Source organism: Lampetra planeri, chromosome 41 (genome assembly GCF_965212315.1).
Source record: "Lampetra planeri chromosome 41, kcLamPlan1.2.h2, whole genome shotgun sequence".
Lineage (NCBI taxonomy): Eukaryota > Metazoa > Chordata > Hyperoartia > Petromyzontiformes > Petromyzontidae > Lampetra > Lampetra planeri.
Window position 1 is genome coordinate 5,077,354 of NC_136147.1, and position 19,272 is coordinate 5,096,625.

Genomic DNA, 19,272 nt, shown 5'->3' on the forward strand with positions numbered 1-19,272 from the left:
AAGATTGATTACAACCACCTCGACAAACACAGCATGGTATAGGCACAGTAGAAGCGTAGCATCAAACAAAGATCTCTTAAAGCCTTTAATTTTACAACCAACAACAACCATCGGTCATTGCCAGGCCATTGTGCTTGCTAGATAAAGGCTTCCCAAGGCCCTGTCGATCACGTGGGTTGTTTGACCATACTTCACCACGCTGGCCAGTGAAGGGAGCACCAGGACCGGTTCGGTTACCGTTTGCCACTTGTGTTCGCCATGGCAAGGAATCGAACTGAAGTCGCCAGGTTCACAGCACGTTTTGTCAATCGCCGTGGCACGGCTTCACCCGATTAGGTCCAACGCGCACACAATCACGTAAATCATCCGTCGCGCATAAACGCTCAATTCAGCCTCATAATGCGTCACGAATTTGGAACGTCACAGTCTTATTATTCAACAGCGGCTGTCCACAGCTAAACGAATCGCTGAAAGTGAAAACGAACGCCAAAGCACTTAAATCCCACGAACCTAATTTTCAGTCCTTCCCCGGCCCTACGCGCTGTTCGCTTCGTCCCGCTCGCCCGCTCACCGCACATCACTCAGTGCGGCCAGGTTCAGCCAGGAAATTTCGCCGACCCACTCGGCACCGGCTCCGCACGCTGACCCTTATCAGACGCCGCACGCGCGCGCCGGGAACGGTTATACTCCCCGGGGAAAATTACATCGTTACTCCGAAAGGTCCGCGGGTGCAGGTGATGTGTAAATATTTCCATTAGCGGCCACCCTGCCATTGAGGACACGGGTACAGTGCGCTCACACTGCCTCCTTGCTTCACCCCCTGTGCCATTAAACTGCGTCTGCAAGCCTCATAGCCCTTCTAAAGCCAGCGAGCCGTGCTCTAATCAGGTCAGGGTTTAATATTCGCGCGCACTTGTTAATGCGTCCAGCCGATGTTGGTTAGCTCTGCGAGTCGTATATCTACAGGCAGGCCAAGATGATAGCAACATATTTTTTTTCTTCCTAATTCTCCACTTCGCTGGAGATGTCTGGGCAGCACAACGCTATCCGCAATACCCCCCCACCCCCAAACCCCAAAGGCCCTTGATGATATTTCTGAAAGCATGGATGTGTAACTAAACTATGGCTGTATAAATTGTAGCCGGGGACCAAGGCAATTAACACAACAGCTCCTCTAATGACCAGGGCAATGTGTCCGTGCTCTCTATTGGGTCATAGCCAGTGGGAGAATTTGTGCACCCATCTCACACGCAGCACAAAAGCATGCCAGAGGTTGTAAGCTAATAAAAATGAAATAAACCTATGACACCATTTATTAAAACTAAAATGTCACCTTAGCCATACCTATCAGTGGCAGAGGAGACGTTGCGGTAAATTTGTCTACAAACCTGATTTGTTGAAATTCCGTCACCCATGATTGAGTGTGATTAATGAGCAAAAGGTGCACTCACTCTGGCAATTGATGTTCGAGATAGAACAATTGACAATAACGACAGCGTTTGCATTCACACGCCGTGCCAGTGCCTGTGGCGGTAATAAAAGATCCGCGGTGTGACAGGACACAGGATGGACTTTTCCATCTCCCCAAATTACGCTTGCTCATGCCACTACTGGAGGAATGACCTCCACAAAAGTGAGATCAAGATAACCCACCCATGGTTATTTTGGGCCCCCTTCTAGGCTGGCCAGATATCTTGGTGGGAACACCCACACTTTACCCCACCGTACACGGCCTGCCAATCAACTGCGGTGTGCCCATTTATACGGTTGGGTGGACAGAGGCGGAGGTGGATTAAATAAAGCAGCCCCCATTGTTTCAACTGCCGTGCCGGGAGATCGAATCAAACCGGCGACCTCTGGTTTGCATGTTCAGTGTGCTGCCGACCATTACACCACAGAGGGCAGCGTACCTCGAACTATATACCAGGGTCACATCGACCCTTACGAGGAAGGACGCGAATACGACAACGCGTCATCGGCCAGAAAAAAGTGCGACTGGCGGGAGATTTGCGAGCGAGTGAGCGAGCGCAACTCGGGTTCGGCTCTGTGCCGGCTTTGTGCCGCTGTGCGCCGCTTACGGACGCCAGCCTGCGGACTCCGTGCACGATTTGTGCCTCGTCACTCGTCTTCACAGCGGTTACTTCGCTGCCGCCACAGCCGCTGCCCTCCCCCCCACGTGCACCAGAAGGCTGTGTCTGTCGCGTGGCTCAGCTCACGTGGCTCAGCTCACGTGGCTCACCGCGCGGCCAGTGGCTCGCCGCCTGATCTATATCGCAGTTCGCGTTTGACTCGCCGAGGTTAACTTCACCGAACGCGTGCGCGGGGCGTGTTTGAAATATTAAAAGTGGACGAAGCTCAAAAAACACTACTCGGGTCGCGGCCACCGCGTTAACGTTTCCGGAGGAGCGATTAAGCGTAAACGGATTTCGCCTCGCGAGGCGCGCTCGCTCTCCCACTCGCGGCTGCCGAGCCGATCGGCTCGTCGCGAGATCGGAGCGGCGACGACACGAACGCAAAACCGGCTGGCTCCTCGCCGGCAAAATTCACCCGGCGTGCGGAACGACAGAGCCGAGGGGTTGGAAAGCAAACAAGCACGCCCTCTGCTGGCCACGCAGGAAGTCGTTGATTCCGCACCGTTTCAAAGCGCCACACGGTCCACAGCGAACCGTGTGCAAGAATGTTCCGAAGAGGCCGGGCTGACCCGTAGGCCCGCCGTGTCTCATTGGTGATTGAGCATGTGGCAAAGAAGATGGGTGGAGGTTAGTCCCACTGCAAGGTTAGCCTGACCCCATTCGTAACCGGGCACAGATTGCTGTTGAGAGATTTCACGCGGCGGGGTGAATTAATCATTCCCGAGTTAGCGCTGATAAGCGTCCCCATTACAACTGCAGGAAACCTTTTGAGCTTTTGTTGTTGTTCTGGTTATCATGGACTGTTTATTAGGGTTTTCATCAACACGGTGGACCGGAATATTAAATTCCATTGTAGGGTGTTTGCATTGAAACTGTGCTAGGTCGAGAGGACAGACTGGCATGGTCCACTCACATATGTGGGTGTATTCGTTTGCTAAAGATCAACAGGGCAATTTTCGGGAAAATGTTATCGGCAAATGTTACCGGCAATGCATTTAGTATGAGCAACGGTGGCAACTTGGTATTGCTGTGGTGTCGAGTGATAGAATTCTGTCTTGCCAATGAAAAATGAGCTTGTTGAAAAGTGTGTTTGATGAACAATGATTGGTCGACAGAGCACGTAACCTTGGGTCATCACGTGACCTCTGTCTATGATCGATGACGCGAGGACTGTGTTTGTATTCGCAGTTGCGCTGTGGAACACTCAGACGTGTTTTCTGGCCGTACGCGTATCGCTCGGCACGATGTTTAACGTTTCGGTCCACGTACCGAGAGCTTCTTCGGAAATTGAATTCAGCAAGATCGCGTTCTTCCTCAATTGTAACGGATCGCCGGCTCCTGCCGCTGTTGCCCCATTCTCTACTCTGATTGGGCAGGCGAGCTGCTCAATTTAGTTCCTGAAAGAAGCTCCCAGCAGGTGGAGTGAAACGTCGGACACCACGCCAAACAACGCGCGCAACACAACCTGACAAAACCATCGGCGAGCTTCGTAGCTCTGAGATGTTCCGAAATTTGGAAAGCACTTTTTTTTTTTTCCATGGAAAAGGTTGCGGCAAATGCCGACACCGTTGCCGGTCATGGCTGCCTGCGGCGGTTGACCTTAAATGGCCCCAAACCCTGTCCACCTTCCTCGTGCGCACCTCCGCACAGCTCCACAGCTCTAGGCCGCTCGAGTAATGTAAGGTGCTGGTGTACCTTGAGAAGATCACGGGGGAAGTCGCGGCCGTCATTGAGTCCAACGAGGTTGTCGATAAACTCCTGGCAGTTCATCTTCTTGCCAATGTTCTTTGGGTTCGGAGGGGAGGAGAGACAGCGCATCAGCGAGTGGTCGCAGAGATTGGCGTACGCCGATAAACATTTATATTGTATGTAGAAAAAGATGGATAGACTGAAAGGAGGAGTAACAGGTGTAAGAAAGAGGCAAAGATCCAGCGATGGAGGGCAGCGATTGAGAAGTATCCGTGTCGTACAACTGCTGTGTGACAAATTCACGCTAATGAATTATTATCACTTCTTGTTTATCCAGCAGGAAAGCCTCACCGAGTCTCGTGACTTTTTGCGTCAGGAGGGCCCTGCCAAGATTTTGCGGTCGGGGGGACGACGACGATTGCCAAGTGAAATCGCAATCTGAGTACCGTGTGGGTAATCTTTCAAACGTGGCAAGGTTGGACAGCGCCACCGGCACACAACGGCCCACTCTTGCGAATAACGCCACGGGACTTTGAACGTCCAAGGCGAACCAGATGGTGCGTATTATTAGTCTCGCACCAGGCACTCGTCCGAGGCCGAGTCGGACCTAGGGGAGGCCACAAAAACCGGTTGAGATATTCGTCACAGCAGTGTTGGACGTGGGCAGGAATCGAACTCGGGTGGCCGGGGTTCGTAGTGCGGCGCACGAACCCGCTACCCCTCCCCGCTCCCCACGGAGGGGGGCACAGGCACAGAGGGAGCAACGGTTGAAGCAAGAGATACAATTCAGCATTGCACTTACGATTTGGATGCATGAGCATGAAATAAATCAAGAGTGTTCTAATTAGGGGGGATTCTTGTTAGCTGTGCGTGGGACGGGGTGTCAAGTGCAGCGGGCGAAGTGCAAATCAGAGGAGCGCGTAGACGAATTGTGAGAGGCGATGACGTCACGCGTAAGAAATGGCTCCACTTTCGTGTGGAAAGCAGCGATGAGGTCTAAGCAATGGACCCAATGATCGGTAAGACGCAACCCGGAGAACGAGCTGCTCGTAATGTGCAGTTGCGGAACACTCAGGCTGTGTGTCCTATCTTTCTTCAAATATTACTTCATATGCATAGTCAACATCATGTCGTAAGATGGAGAAATGTCCGCTTGAAACTATTAGCGTGAACTGAGATAATAAAAGAATAAAAATAAAACATAATAAAATAATACAATATCACGTATTATGTTTAATTTTTATTATTTTATTATCTCCCTTCTACGTGACTTTACCGAAAGAACCAAGAAGATGAATCCCTGCAGTCACGAAAACTTTAAATCGAAATTTATTAGCGTGAATTCAATTACCTTGTGTTAGAAGTTGGTTCACAGAAGTGAATATGACAGAACAACTTCAGAGATTCCTTCAAGCGACCCCGTCTCCATAGACGTATCATCACATGGCAGTTCAAATAATGCAAACAATTCTCCGAGGTGGAATCTTGCCGAATTAATCTTTAAACCATAAAGAACGCGATGGCACATTCTCAGCCATCAGTCACTGTCAGGCATGCTCTGGCGACATCACTTGAGGTCTGATCGCAGTACTTTCATTAACAGCTAAGTCACATAATAGCCGATCTCGTCAAGGGACGTAAAGCATCATGCAAACTCCAGTCATCCTCGCAGCAGCTTTTGGCTAGCCATCCAACGAAGACGATCACTGCATTGCACGCTTTCGGATGCGCTCCTGCGGCCGTCTGGAATGCTCTTCCTTCTGAGATTAGGAAGCCACTGGAGGTATGCACTTTAAAATAATCAAAAATGAAAAATATGTTTTTTTTTTAACTGCTTTTTGTGTTTAGTTTGTTGTCCTTCCCCCGCACCGATTAGCACGGTTGGCTATATACGGTGCGAAAGAAGTTCAACGTACATAACAAGGCATTGTGGCAGCCGGTAGCACGAAGCCGACGTAATTCGACGCGCACCAGGAAAACTCAAGCCCACGACGACCACATTCAATCTGGAAGCCGAGCAGCCCCAATGTGACGGACGATTCAGGAGAGTTTTTATTTTATAGATGACAATCGCTGGCCGGGGCGACTCTCGGTGGCGAGTGGACTCCGCCAGCACTGCTGACACCCTGCATGTGTAACCCGTTGCTTTGCATCACTGAATACCATGCAGTGGACTTACTTGGATACATCAAAGAGAACTACGGTAAGTGTTAATACTTCCCTAACATGTTCCTTGATTTAAACCGCGGGTTGCATTTGCTCGTCCAGTCTACGCGAGTGGCGTAACACAAAGTACACATTACGCTCGCAGACTCGCCAAACGCACGCGTTATCGCTAATCTAAAGTTAGACATCAAGGCTTTATGCAGGCGATGAACAGAAGCAAAACACAGCGCTAACAATGAAATACGCAGCCGTATGCATAATTTGATCCATTGTGCTTAAGAAAAAGTCATATTAATACCATTGTGAAATATACTCACGGGCCCATGCAAATCCGTATTCAGCAACATCAGGGCACAAGTGAGCGTGTGAACTCCGTCTGTGGAATAATTTCACAGAGACGGAATAATCAGGGACCAGAACAAACGACGCAGGCAAAATTCCCTTTAAAAAAAAAAACAGACAGCGTTCAAGCTGGAAAATTTAAGCCCGAATGATGTATCCGTTTTTTCATTCAAACCTGGAAGCTCATGCCACTTTTGGCGGCCAAATACACAAAGCACAGTAAATTTACACAGCAAACACATAGCTCAAGCGGGAAACAGAATACGCTATGCATTATGTATCTGAATGTAAATTAAGTTTGGCTCCAGAGGACAAATGAAGGAAGCAAGCACCGGCCTTTGCCATGGCAAATTTTCGGTGAATTGCCCTTTTGACTGCGAAGACACGGAGGCTGACAGGGCGAGTATAAAATTGGCGCCACTTACGGAAGGTGTCAATTTTACAATCATCGGAGATTAAATCAAATATTCTCTGCGTTGAGGCGGGCGGGGGTGGTTCGGAGGTCAAAGTAATGAGCTGGCGTCTGAGGCTTAAGATTCTGGGTGCCGATCCAGGTAGACACCGGTGATTAAACTGGGTCCTCAAGTGGACATAGTCGATGGTCTAAATTGTTTTTAAATCCTTTATATTAAGTTCGCGTGCTTGCTTGCTTGCGTGCTTGCTTTCTTGCTTAGGACCGTGCAAATCTTTCGGTCGTTTTTTAACCCACTTCCCGTGATCCAATCGAGCTGACATTTTCCACACAGACTCGTTGTGCCAGACAATTATTGTTCGTGAAAAAAAATTCCCAAAATTTTACACTTTTTAGGCAAAAAGAATTGATTTTACATATATTCAAATAGAACGCATTCATGGCTTTGGCGGAACGTCAGAGTGTAAGAGCCCAGAGCGTAACCCCTCCACAGGCCGTGGCGGAGTAGCGCAGTTGGTAGCGCCCTCGCTTCCCATGCCAAAGGTTGCGGGATCGATCCCCGCGTCCTCCACAGGCGAATATATTTTTAAATCCTTTATATTAAGTTCGCTTGCTTGCTTAGGACCGTGAAAATCTTTCGCTCGTTTTTTAACCCACTTCCCGTGATCCAATCGAGCTGACATTTTCCACACAGACTCGTTGTGTGTGACAATTAATTTTCGAGAACATTTTTTTCCAAAATTTTACACTGTTTAGGGAAAACAAATTAAATATTTAATTACCAATTGCTTATTGGTGGCAGACAATCATCTGACCCATAGGTGGCAGCCATCTCAAGCCAGAGGACGAGAGGACTCTAGCCGCCACGCATATAAAGGATTTATAGTGAAAAACTTTGTTTTTACGGGTTTACTTGTTTATTAATTATGTGGCGATGCTGCTGCGTTGGCAGTGGTGCACAATCAACAACAAAAACTGGACACGTTCATCAATAACGCTATTGTGGTCTTAAAAGAAACTAAAATTTTTACAATAGGTGACGTTTCAGCCAACGAATCTTCTTAATGGCCTGTAAATAGAGAGGCCAGAGAAAAAGAGTGGATAGGTGTTGGAGACTGCACTTGAAACCATGGGGCCTGGCAAAATATAAATGTTAAAGATGTTTTCTGATGAACATTGTTTTTTGTAATATTTTCACGTAAATAATGTTGTTAAATTCTAGATTTGAAGCTTTCGTGACTGCAAGGATTCATACTCTTATGTTTTTTCGGTAAAGTCACGTAGGTAAAAAATTTAAATTAATAAAAGTAAAATAAAATAATTAAAAAATTCACGACGTTTCGGAAGCAACACAAGCCTCCGTCTTCAGGTGGAACCGTCACAGCTACGACAGCTGTATCAAGTAAATGAGAGATCACAAGAAATACTACCCCGTATATATAATGGTTGAGGGGGGAAGGGCCAGGAACGGCACACTTTTTTTATTAATATGGTAAGGTGAGGCTTAAGACCAAGAGTAGACTGCATAAGGTGAGGCTTAAGACCAAGAGTAAAAAAGTGTGCCGTTCCTGGCCCTTCCCCCCTCAACCATTATATATACGGGGTAGTATTTCTTGTGATCTCTCATTTACTTGATACAGCTGTCGTGGCTGTGACGGTTCCACCTGAAGACGGAGGCTTGTGTTGCTTCCGAAACGTCGTGAATTTTTTAATAATTTTATTTTACTTTTATTAATTGAAATTTTTTACCTACGTGACTTTACCGAAAAAATGTTGTTAAATGCCTAATTTGGTTGCATTGTGGTTCTGAGAATAACACTGCGTTGATTTTCACGCAACAACAGTGGCGGTGTGAGGAGGAGGTGCTACCTCCCACGGTGAGGACCAAATGATTGCATCGCTAAGGTCGCTCGGCAAGGGTCTGCTTCCTTGGAAAGATTCTCCAACGCTCAGGGTTTGCTTTTCTCTCTGCCAGAGTGTCTAAATAGATTTTATTTTAGTTCATCACGTGGCATGACACCGATAGCACAATCTAAATAAAAGCGGGTGAAAATTACAACAATAATTAAGAAGAAACTTAATCACGTAAGAGTTAGCGATGAATGTGTTGGATTAACACGTAGGGCTGTCGCGACCAATATTCTCCATAATACAGGGGTTTTCTAGCTGTCACCTGTTGAAGCTGGTTGTAATTACCAGCGAAACGTCGTACTCTAATGGCAAATGTTGTGGTTTTACTCTCCATACACACCGGTGTGTTGGTGTTGTACAGGTGATGAATTGGCATGTTTTCAATACGTGACAAACCTTACTAATCGGCCGTGTCCCGTGGCGGCGGTTTTAACGTCACATTTATATTTACGCAATCTAACAACAACAAAAAACCCCTCTGTTATGAATGTGTTGGGGGGAGTTCTCATGACTCACTGGCGGGGCGCAGCCCGAGCCCCTAACCCAGTGGTTCTCAATCGGGGGATACGCAAACCCTTGGGGGTACGCTGTAATGTCGCAGGGGGTTCTGCGAGGTGATTTATAAACGTGTAAAATTATATCATAAGTGAGAATCATTGGTGAATAATCATGCATGAATCGGCCAAAATAATAACTACGATAACATTTTAATCCACATGTTAAGCTCGAACGATATAAAAGACCGTTCTACGTTAATTGATCTTAAACAACGTTGCTTCCAAGAGTAACCAGCGAGAGCGAACAAATTAAGTGACGCGTGCAGAGCGCGCGTTGTATTTTTTTTTTATTCGCTTGCAGGTTACTTAGCCAGTTAGGGCACCTCACTAAATGGACAATTGGTTAAAATAATGATGTTCATTATTCGTACATTTATTTCTCAGAACGACGTTGAGTCGGGCAGGGGGGGGGGTTGGGGGGGGTGTTACAGTAGTAGCCAAAAAATGTGAAAACCATTGCCATAAATGAGGGCGCAAGCAACGCTCACCGAATCTTTAGTAACGGCTGCTCTTTACCGGAGAACCAAATCGCAGGCGCGGGCGTCAGCAGACGGCACCCGGGCAAGCGGTAAACCCCAGAGTGCAACCCGCCCGCCCCCCCCCACTGACACGTGACCTTTGGTGTATGTATTTTTTAAATAAACGAAGGCGGTTCATTTTACGGGCCTGCCACTATCCGTCACGCGCGTGTGACCTCCCGCCGCTCGGAAATACATTCGCGGCCGCTTCCGCTCGTGAAAAATGTGGCAGGGATTTGAAACTAATGCGAACATAAAAAAAACAACCACTGCGGATGACACATCAGAGTATTTTGTGTGGCAGTGCTCATAGAAAAGTACATTCCGCAAAGGACTGCAGGTCCCAGCTCATTACCGCAGGGTGTACGGCAGAACAATTGCTGGCGGACATAAAAAAAACGAAAGGGCGTCTGAACAGGGCTCTTGCGGGGGTGTTACGGGCAACAGCTACGAAATAAATCAAACAACCCGCTCACGCGCACACACACAAAAAGATCCCCCGTATAGCCTGAGCAGACTGTTGGGGAAAGTGCTGTTAGCGAGCACCTATGAAGGCCGGTACGGCACACGAGGGGGGGTGGGTGGCCAACGTCACGCCTGGCCGCCTTTGTCTCCCTAGTGGCGATGTTTACACACTGCACCAGGTACTCATTTGAGGCTGAGTCGACCTAGGGGAGGCCCAGGACCGGTTCACATAATCGTCACTGGTGTTTGCCATGAGCAGGAATCGAACTCGGGCCGCCGGGTTTGTAGCGCAGGGCGCTAACCGCTCCACTATCGCTCCCTACACGCATGCACACATACCCATGCACACCCCACACACACACAACCCACACACACCACGCACAGCATGTGGACATAAACGAAAACACGACGTACTATACATGGCAATGAAAAAACAAACCGCGTACTGTACAATGACGTGGGAGTCTGTCGCGTGCGTGGCAATTTCATGGTGCCGCGTTGCACGGAGGGTGAGAATTAAAACACGAATTTACCTAAACCCACGCAGGGCTCTTAAATCTGAGCTGCCAATCGGACGGCCTTGGATTTTTTACTGAAAATTCAGATGCGTGATTGCATAGCAATTAAAACATTTGCATCCTATACTTCATAATCTGCAGAAGTGTTTAGGTAAGCTTTCACTCATTTTATTAAAGCATGGTTTAAACCGATTTCGATTTATTGGTCTGGCCAAACCTTTATATAAAGTATAAAAAACGTGGTTTTATTTATGACTTAAAACTTTCGTGACTGCAGGAATTCATATTCTTGGTTCTTTCGGTAAAGTCACGTAGAAAAAAAAACCCACGATATTTTGATCGCAACACAAGCGGTCTTCATCAGGTGGAGAGAAAAGAGGGCTGGGCCTCCAAATGCAACTGCTTACAAGGGTTTTATTCACATTAAAATTATATAAGTTAAACGCCTCTTCTAAAAAAGAGTATTGAGACTCAGTAAGGCTTTTTCCGGGTATATGAAAGGAATTCATATTATTTATGGAAACTAAGCACCACAATAAGATTTGATAAATATTGGAGTGTTTCTGCTTCATATTGAAGTGGTCAGTGATGTAGTACCATACATATCTAGCCATCCTTTATACTGGTAGGAACCCACTGGTTCCACCAGCCCACAGGGGATTATTGTGTCCGTCCGTCGTGCAGGGAGGGGATGGGTGGGGAGGGAGGGGCTGGATGGGGAGGGGAGGGTGAGGAGGGGCTGGGTAGGGAGGGTCGGGAGGGGCTGGGTGGGGAGGGGCTGGGTGGGGAGGGTGGGGAGGGGCTGGGTGGGGAGGGTGGGGAGGGGCTGGGTGGGGAGGGTGGGGAGGGGCTGGGTGGGGAGGGTGGGGAGGGGCTGGGTGGGGAGGGTGGGGCTGGGTGGGGAGGGGCTGGGCATCCCGTGGTGCCCTTATAAAACTCAATGTTTAACCTACTCACGCCGGCTTGTGCCCGCCCTCACAGTCGGGCATATTTGCGGAATACACCAAGCCACCGTTGACCCTGGCCATTGACCGAGCAACCCAACGTTCCTACCAGCTCCCTCCGCAGGAATGTGTTGAATTCTCATACAGGACAGAAACCAGGTGCTCAAAGGAGGCTTAGTTGAATTGACGGAGCTCCAGGGAAAGTTAAAGAGTCCAATTGCTACCATGCATGGCCAGTCATCATACACTGTGGATCACAGGGATTGTGAGCACAAAGTGCAATCTACTGACTACTCCCCACCAAACAAACAAAAATACAAAGTCAAACATTCCCCTCCCTTTCAGCCTATAGACAGAGGGTTAAATATTGTTATTGAGCAACTGTTAATACATGAACTATAGAGCGCAAGGGGTGGGTGAGGCCAGCACCAGCCCAACAGCCTTTGACTCCACAGTGCTGATGTTTACCACCACACAAGTCACTCATTTGAGTTGACCTACTGTGGGGGTCTAGGATGAGCCTTGGACATTGTACATGAGAATGGTGGCACAAGGCACACAAATCATTACACCAAAGATAAAGATCCCCCGCATAGCCTGCACAGACTGTTGGGGAAAGTGACGTTTGCGAGCACCTATGAAGGCCGGCACAGCACACGAGGGGGTGGGTGACCAGCACCACGCCCAGTCGCCTTTATCTTTGAAAGGGCGATGTTTACAAACCGGACTAAGTACTCATTTGAGGCCGAGTGGACCTAGAGGTGGCTCAGGACCATTTCAAGCAATCGTCACTGGTGTTGACCGCCGGGTTCGAAGGGCAGCGCGTTAACCGCTGCACCGCCGCTCCCAAACATGCGTCAAGTGCACACACACGCGCACACGCGCACACGCGTAGAGAAACAGCGTTCTCACCCTCTGAGGGGACACCGTCGGGGTTGCACGTGTGGTAGCGTCGGGAGAAGTGCACGAGCACCCGCTCGCGCTCCTGTGTCTCCCCCATGAGGGCGAACGCCTTGAGAAACATCCTGTGGAGGGGGCACAAGCACAGACACACACACACACAAGGAAGAGAACGTCAGCCACAATCACAGCTCACGTTGTGTCTTCCCGCGGCACATCGTTTACGTGTATTTATGCTATTTTCGTTTTTTACCCAGGAGAGCATCACTCGGTCTCAAGACAAGAGGGTCCTGCCAAGTGTTTTTTGCAGTCGGGGGTGATGTTGCTGGTTATGTGTGTGAGGTTCCAATTGAGTAAGTTGCACGGTAATGTTTCCGAATTGGGTTGTTTTGGCCAATACCGGTTACACTGTGGGGGCCATTGACTGTGCCGGAGACTGATAAACTGAAGCTTTAGGAGGAAACCCACGGCGCTGAGATGTTGACTACCTCGCCTGGTATACAGGAGGTCGTGAGTTCGATCCCGACCCTGACGCCTGCATATTTGAGTTTGCATGTCTCTCTCTCCTCCTGGTTGCATGGGTTTTACCCGGGTCCTCTGGTTTTTCCATCCTAATTTAGAAATACACGATTATAGTATTTGACTGCTATCCATTTCTACATTATAAGCCACTTTATCAAGCTATCATTTGTGGGCAGGTCGCTTCTGACCAAGATCTATATAGGTCAGTGGGCCTTACCTGGTAATATACTAATTTATAATAGTTTAAAACCCATGCAGAACTGGTGGGCAGAATATAGAACCTCCACGCAGAAAAGCACCCGGGTCAGGAATCGAACCCAGACACATCTTACAATGCGCCAACGGGGCCTCCCTGCGATAATTATACCGGCTGAAAACATCTACATTGATGCTGAATAATGAAAATGTCCCTGTTACGATAACCAACTTAAAAAATAACTTCGAACAATGTACAGAATTATAATCAGCATTATTAAGTGCTCCAGCAATTTTGCAAACATCAGTGAAACAATGTCTGAATTTGGTTCAAAACACATATTATATGCTAGAGGCACCACATAAACCCATTATATAGAGCATATAGGAATTTTGTAATCAATTACTCCCACACAATATTTAATGTATGTATTGTGAGCATATTAATAGAATTATTAATGAATTAATCATACCTCATAACTACGCACGATATTTGTTTCATTAATCAATATGTGGAACATCGTGGTGAACGTAGCGGCTATAGGGGACACGTAAGCCCAATAACATATGCAATTTGACGACTGTCAGCAGCTTAAGAATATTTTTACTAAGGCATGAATTTACGAATCGGGAGCACCGTTCAGCACACAAGAACTGCAATATAAACACAATGGCAAAAAGCTGCAGACTATGCAATTACCCGCGGGAGCGATTTCTGTCGTGATAAAAGCAATGCAGTCACGTGCACGAACACAGTGTGGCCACCAGAGGACACCACACACTCAGGCACCGGCAACCCCAATGGCATCGCATTTGCAGGGAGTGAAAACTGGACTGCAACGTGATCACAAGGTGGCATTTGAGAGAGCCCATTGTTGTCGCTGTGGCGGGATCAGTGTCGGATTTAGGCATATTAATCACTGACCTTGGGAATCAGTTTGCCGGTAGTAAGAGGCGATGACTGCTATGCACGGCGTAGAGCCCAAACCGAGTGTGTTACTCAACACTTTGTGTTACAGGCAACAAAGTCTACTTTTGTTAAAATGTCCAAATGGGATGCTGCACAGTGGGCAAGTACACACCACCGTATAATGCACGTAAATGCATAAAAAACTCTGTAATAATACAAATAACGAAACCAATTCTAAGTATGTGGAAGATCGTAAGGTGAACTGAAATAAACTTCCTCAAACAAGAGATGAAGGTAGTATTGCTAATTTAGTTCACATTTAAGCGATGGCATTAATAAACAGTCCTACTTATATCTTAAGAATGTTTTGTTGTTGCACGGGCCCTTCTGGAATTTTGGGCCATTATCGAATGTGCCATTTGGCTCGCTCTCATAAATCCGGCCCTGGTTCGAATTACTTGTGCAGCCCGTGTGCGTGTCAGCCACCACACGTAAGCCAGGTCAGGTCACCCCCGAGTCCATTTCAGCCAATGGGATTTCGTAATCACGCTTTGCATGGAAAATATGAACAAACCACAAACCTCGGCCTATTACTACTGCACCCGGCTCCCCGTTTCGCACGGCAAGAAAAAAAAATCTACGACCTAAGCAATCCCCAGCCGGTGAACGCAATGTTAGCACTTGGCATTTTACGCCGCGTTGATTCAATGCTGAAATCGATCCTTACGCTCAGGACACGTGCATAATGTCATGCGTGTAAGAATCAATTATTTAGTACTTTCTGCCCGTCACTTCCTTCCCCTTTGCTGCTGCAGCACCAACGTTTTGGAACAACCTTGTTTCCTCCCTTACCACTGTAAATCTTCCTTCAAAAACATATCCTGAAGCAGAATATTGATGCCAGACACAGCCACACAGAATTGTACCCGTGTATCGATAGTTACATTTTAATGTGCAATTGAATTGAGGGACTGTGTTGTCTGGGACTGCTGTTGCTGTTGTTTTTCTGGCTTGCCCCCAAGCTCAAGTTTATTTGCCTTGCCAAATCGGCAGGAATGTACTTACTTGCGTGCAATTTGTACTTGTAATTATTCAAATTCATAAAATTTTAGCGACTTGCTTACATTTTCTCAATTTTGCGCACTCATAGGTTTTTTTTGTTTCATTTGTTGTTGTAACTTGCCGACCACCCACCCCTATTACTGGACATCTGTGATAAATAACTTCACAGTTCATCGGATTCCTCCAGGCTATATAAAGACGACGATTAAAATGTTCCCCTCCTTGTTCTGTCTCTTCCTGAATTAAAGCTTTCGTGACTGCAGGAATTCATATTATTGGGTCTTTCGGTAAAGTCATGTATATAGGTTCAAAGTAAATGACAAAAAATAAGAAAAAACTACGACGTTTCGATCGCAACACAAGCAATCGTCATCAGGAGACGACGAAGCTGCGGACGTGGCCATTGTATTGTGAAAGATTAACATGTCAATGTAAGATCGCAGAGCCACCGCCACATCGAGAACAGGAGGTTAAATGTCTCACGAACACAGCCACCATTGCTCGTTTTCCTCGATGTGGCGGTGGCTCTTCGAACTTACATTGACATGCTAATCTCTCACAATACAACGGCCACCTCCGCAGCTTCGTCGTCGTGGAGGTAGCTCTCCGATCTTACATTTACATGCAAATTTATCACCTTAACATCACTATCCCCGCCCACTTCGCTTATGACCCTTGGGCTACACCCATTTAAAACCTTTAAAACATCCTGCCTCAGAGGCTTTCCTGCTATTTTTTCTCCTGATGACGATTGCTTGTGTTGCGATCGAAACGTCGTAGTTTTTTTGGTAATTTTTATTATTTTCTTTGAACCTATCTATGTGACTTTACCGAAAGACCCAAGAATAGCTGTCTCTTCTTGTTCTGCACTCTCTTCTTCACCTCGTTTTTCTGTCGTTCCCTACATCACGACTCGGGAACTAAGAGCGTTGTGCTTGTTTGGGCCATTTAACCTCGTATTGTGTACCCTGGCAGCGTGCTTTTCCATCTTTATTGTTGTTGTTGATGCGGATGATAATATAAATACAAGATGAAAAGAATAGATTTCCTTGAGGCGCACGCAAATTATATGCTAATGGTTACACGACTGTAACGTTTAGAATAATGTGGTGAACGAGACTGTACGAATGATATGGGACAAACAAATAAAATTTGGAGGGCCTGCAAAGTGGAAATTCAATCAATCACTGGTGTGGCGGGCACATCATTGGAAATTCAATCAATCACTGGTGTGGCAGACACATCATTGGAAATTCAATCAATCACTGGTGTGGCGGACACATCATTGGAAATTCAATCAATCACTGGTGTGGCGGACACATCATTGGAAATTCAATCAATCACTGGTGTGGCGAGAACATCATTGAAAATTCAATCAATCACTGGTGTGGCGGGAACATCATTGGAAATTCAATCAATCACTGGTGTGGCAGGAACATCATTGGAAATTCAATCAATCACTGGTGTGGCGGACACATCATTGGAAATTCAATCAATCACTGGTGTAGCGGGCACATCATGCCTAGTGATCATCCCCCGAAGGTGTGGCAGAAGAAATCACAACGAACTGACCTACCCAGTCGGCAAGGCGATGACGAGCAGCTACCTCCTCCGCGTGAGTGGCGAATTAAAGAGTCGCCTAATTGTGACTGCGTGAAGTGCAATCCACCACTCACGTCACTGATTGCTGCCCTGTGCATGCTTTTGCAGGAAGTGCAAATGGAATCCAATCTGGTGACCCCAGATGACTCGTACTTTGCTATTCAAACGCCAATAAGGAAGAATACGCGGCTCAAATATGTTTTAGTCAACTAAGTAGCCAAAAATAAATTCTCTATGATCTATCCACTGCTGAATGAAGGCTTCCCGCACCATCGTCATTCACAGCTCTGTGATGCCATGATTCATCTTACACCTGCACATGAGCTAATCTCATCAATCTTCCTCTCAGACAGTCCATCGCGAGTCTCGTCCACCAGCAATCGTCCCTCTCACTGACGACCCATCTAACCCAAGTCCAGTTACTTTCCTTGAAAAGAAATTAGCAATTCTTTAAATTAACAGTTTTATCGAACCTAATTAGTTACATTTATAACAACATGAAACTTTAAACCATACGGGAGAGGCGCGATACACACAAAGATTGTATAATTCCAAAGCCAGTGACAAATAGTTTGGCAACCCTATAGAGAACTTTCCAGGTCACAGTGTGGCATCCTTGGCAGGAGCCCTTACACCCCACTGTGCCATCTGCTGGCTGAAGTTCAAAGTCAGGACCAACAGTCAAAAGTTCACTTTGCCGCTCTTCAAGGCCAAAGAAAGTGATCGGCGTTTTAGCGTGGTCAGGGACACATTGCTCCCGGTAGCCACCGTGCCTCTGACCCAGCATGTGGGAGGTTAAAAGATCGAACTCTCTCGGCTCCAGGGACTAAAGTCAAAGTCCCACTAGCGGCGTGAGCGATAAGGTTTTGTGTGGAATGCAACATCTAAATGTGGCCCCAACACTGCCAGCGCTCGCCGGTTGTCCGCCCGATCAGAAGCGGATCGGCATGTCTTACACAACGATAACAAAATGCACATTTTTATTCCAATGGTGCAATTGTCTGCGTGTCGTGAGATGAAGCATCGATTCGGAGCTCTTGCACCGCATGTTAAACAATGGCACGCGGTAGGATGTATTACTGACATGCTTGTAATATTATGACCAAGTACAAGTTCATAATGTTCAACTTCTGAAGAAGTCCACAGTAGAGCGTGGCGAAGGCTTGGGAAGAAATCTTCAGCACGCAGCCCAACCCAGACAATCGCGTTTATGCTGATAAGATTGCCACGAATGACCTTATTTATCCACGCACTAAATGCTTAGCCACAAACTCAGGAGGCACACTTTCCCACGTAGCCCAGCCACATGGAAATATGCAGCTCATTGTGCAACCCAATTTTTATTATAATTCTCAGAGATGGAATGAAGCAAATTAAATATGAAAAATATATAAATTACCATGATGGCTTTTGTGCAATAAATGACGACTGGGTGGGGAGAAAATCAACCGCTACACTTGAGATCCAGTTTAATCATGAGTGGATTTGAACCCAGGATATCTCAGCTGCACTGGCTCAGTGTCTTTGATCCCAGCCGGCCACCTCTAGTTAAAAAAAAAATTCAATGTCGGGGTATTTTTTTCACCTCTAACTCTGTAGGTGCGAGCGCGTGACCTTGGCATGCGCAACGGAACAAAATGTAAACACGATGGGCACAGTGAAGCGTTAAGACCTGGTGCACAATATATTCCAGTGGCCTCGGGGATTAATGTTTGATCGCAGGATGTCAATGGTTCCGGCTCAGTACTCTGATCTCCGATCCACGCCGCCACCTCCTGAATCAGTGCTTGAAAAAAATAAAACCATGGTATGTAGGACGCGCAAAAATATAAAATGGCTCCGTTCAAATTCGTGGCAATGCTCTACTTAAGAACATATTTATAAACCGAGGAATCTGATGAGGCATGGAGCTCTCTTTCACACATGTCCAGTAGATTATTATGGGTTGCTGTACTATTTAGCGCAATGGACCTGCAAACTTGAGGTCGGTGCGATGTCATCTCCCGGCTTGGTAGTTTAAACAATGGCGTAAGTTTGTTAAATATCCCTCCTCCCCACATCCCGGCCTCTGTCCACGCAGCGGTGTAAACGGCTACACCACAGTTAGTCGATCGGCTGATGGCGTGTGGTGAGGTAAAGCGTGGGTACTACCACCTCTTTCAACAGGTTGGTCAATGTGGAAGCATAGGCCAAGTCTGTAAAAAAAAAGTCTGCCACAGAAGGCCTCTCTTAAGCTCCCTCTAGTGGATGCAGGCCTGTTCCCTCACCGACTATTACCGTGACTGTTCGAGTAGCATGTTGAGAATTTCTCTGATGTAGCATTTAAAATAAAATATTACACTAAACTTGCCACCTTTGTAGATTACTCATGCAGTTTCCTCTCAGTTTTCCAGCCATCCCATATCACAACAGGCGGTTTTCCTGTTC

At 47.1% G+C, this 19,272-nt stretch overlaps 1 protein-coding gene across 6 annotated transcripts in view; it reads right to left on the bottom strand.

Moving 5' to 3' along the window:
- LOC144732111 (PH and SEC7 domain-containing protein 2-like) overlaps window positions 1-19,272 on the bottom strand; it is a 187,813-nt gene that overhangs the window by 47,664 nt on the left and 120,877 nt on the right. For all 6 annotated transcript variants that reach the window (XM_078613390.1, XM_078613389.1, XM_078613391.1 and 3 more), the window contains 3 exons: window positions 12,567-12,679; window positions 6,305-6,363; window positions 3,828-3,917 (listed from right to left, as the gene is read on the bottom strand). In XM_078613390.1, coding sequence (XP_078469516.1) covers window positions 3,828-3,917; window positions 6,305-6,363; window positions 12,567-12,679 — 262 coding nt within the window. The remainder of the gene's footprint in view (window positions 1-3,827; window positions 3,918-6,304; window positions 6,364-12,566; window positions 12,680-19,272) is intronic.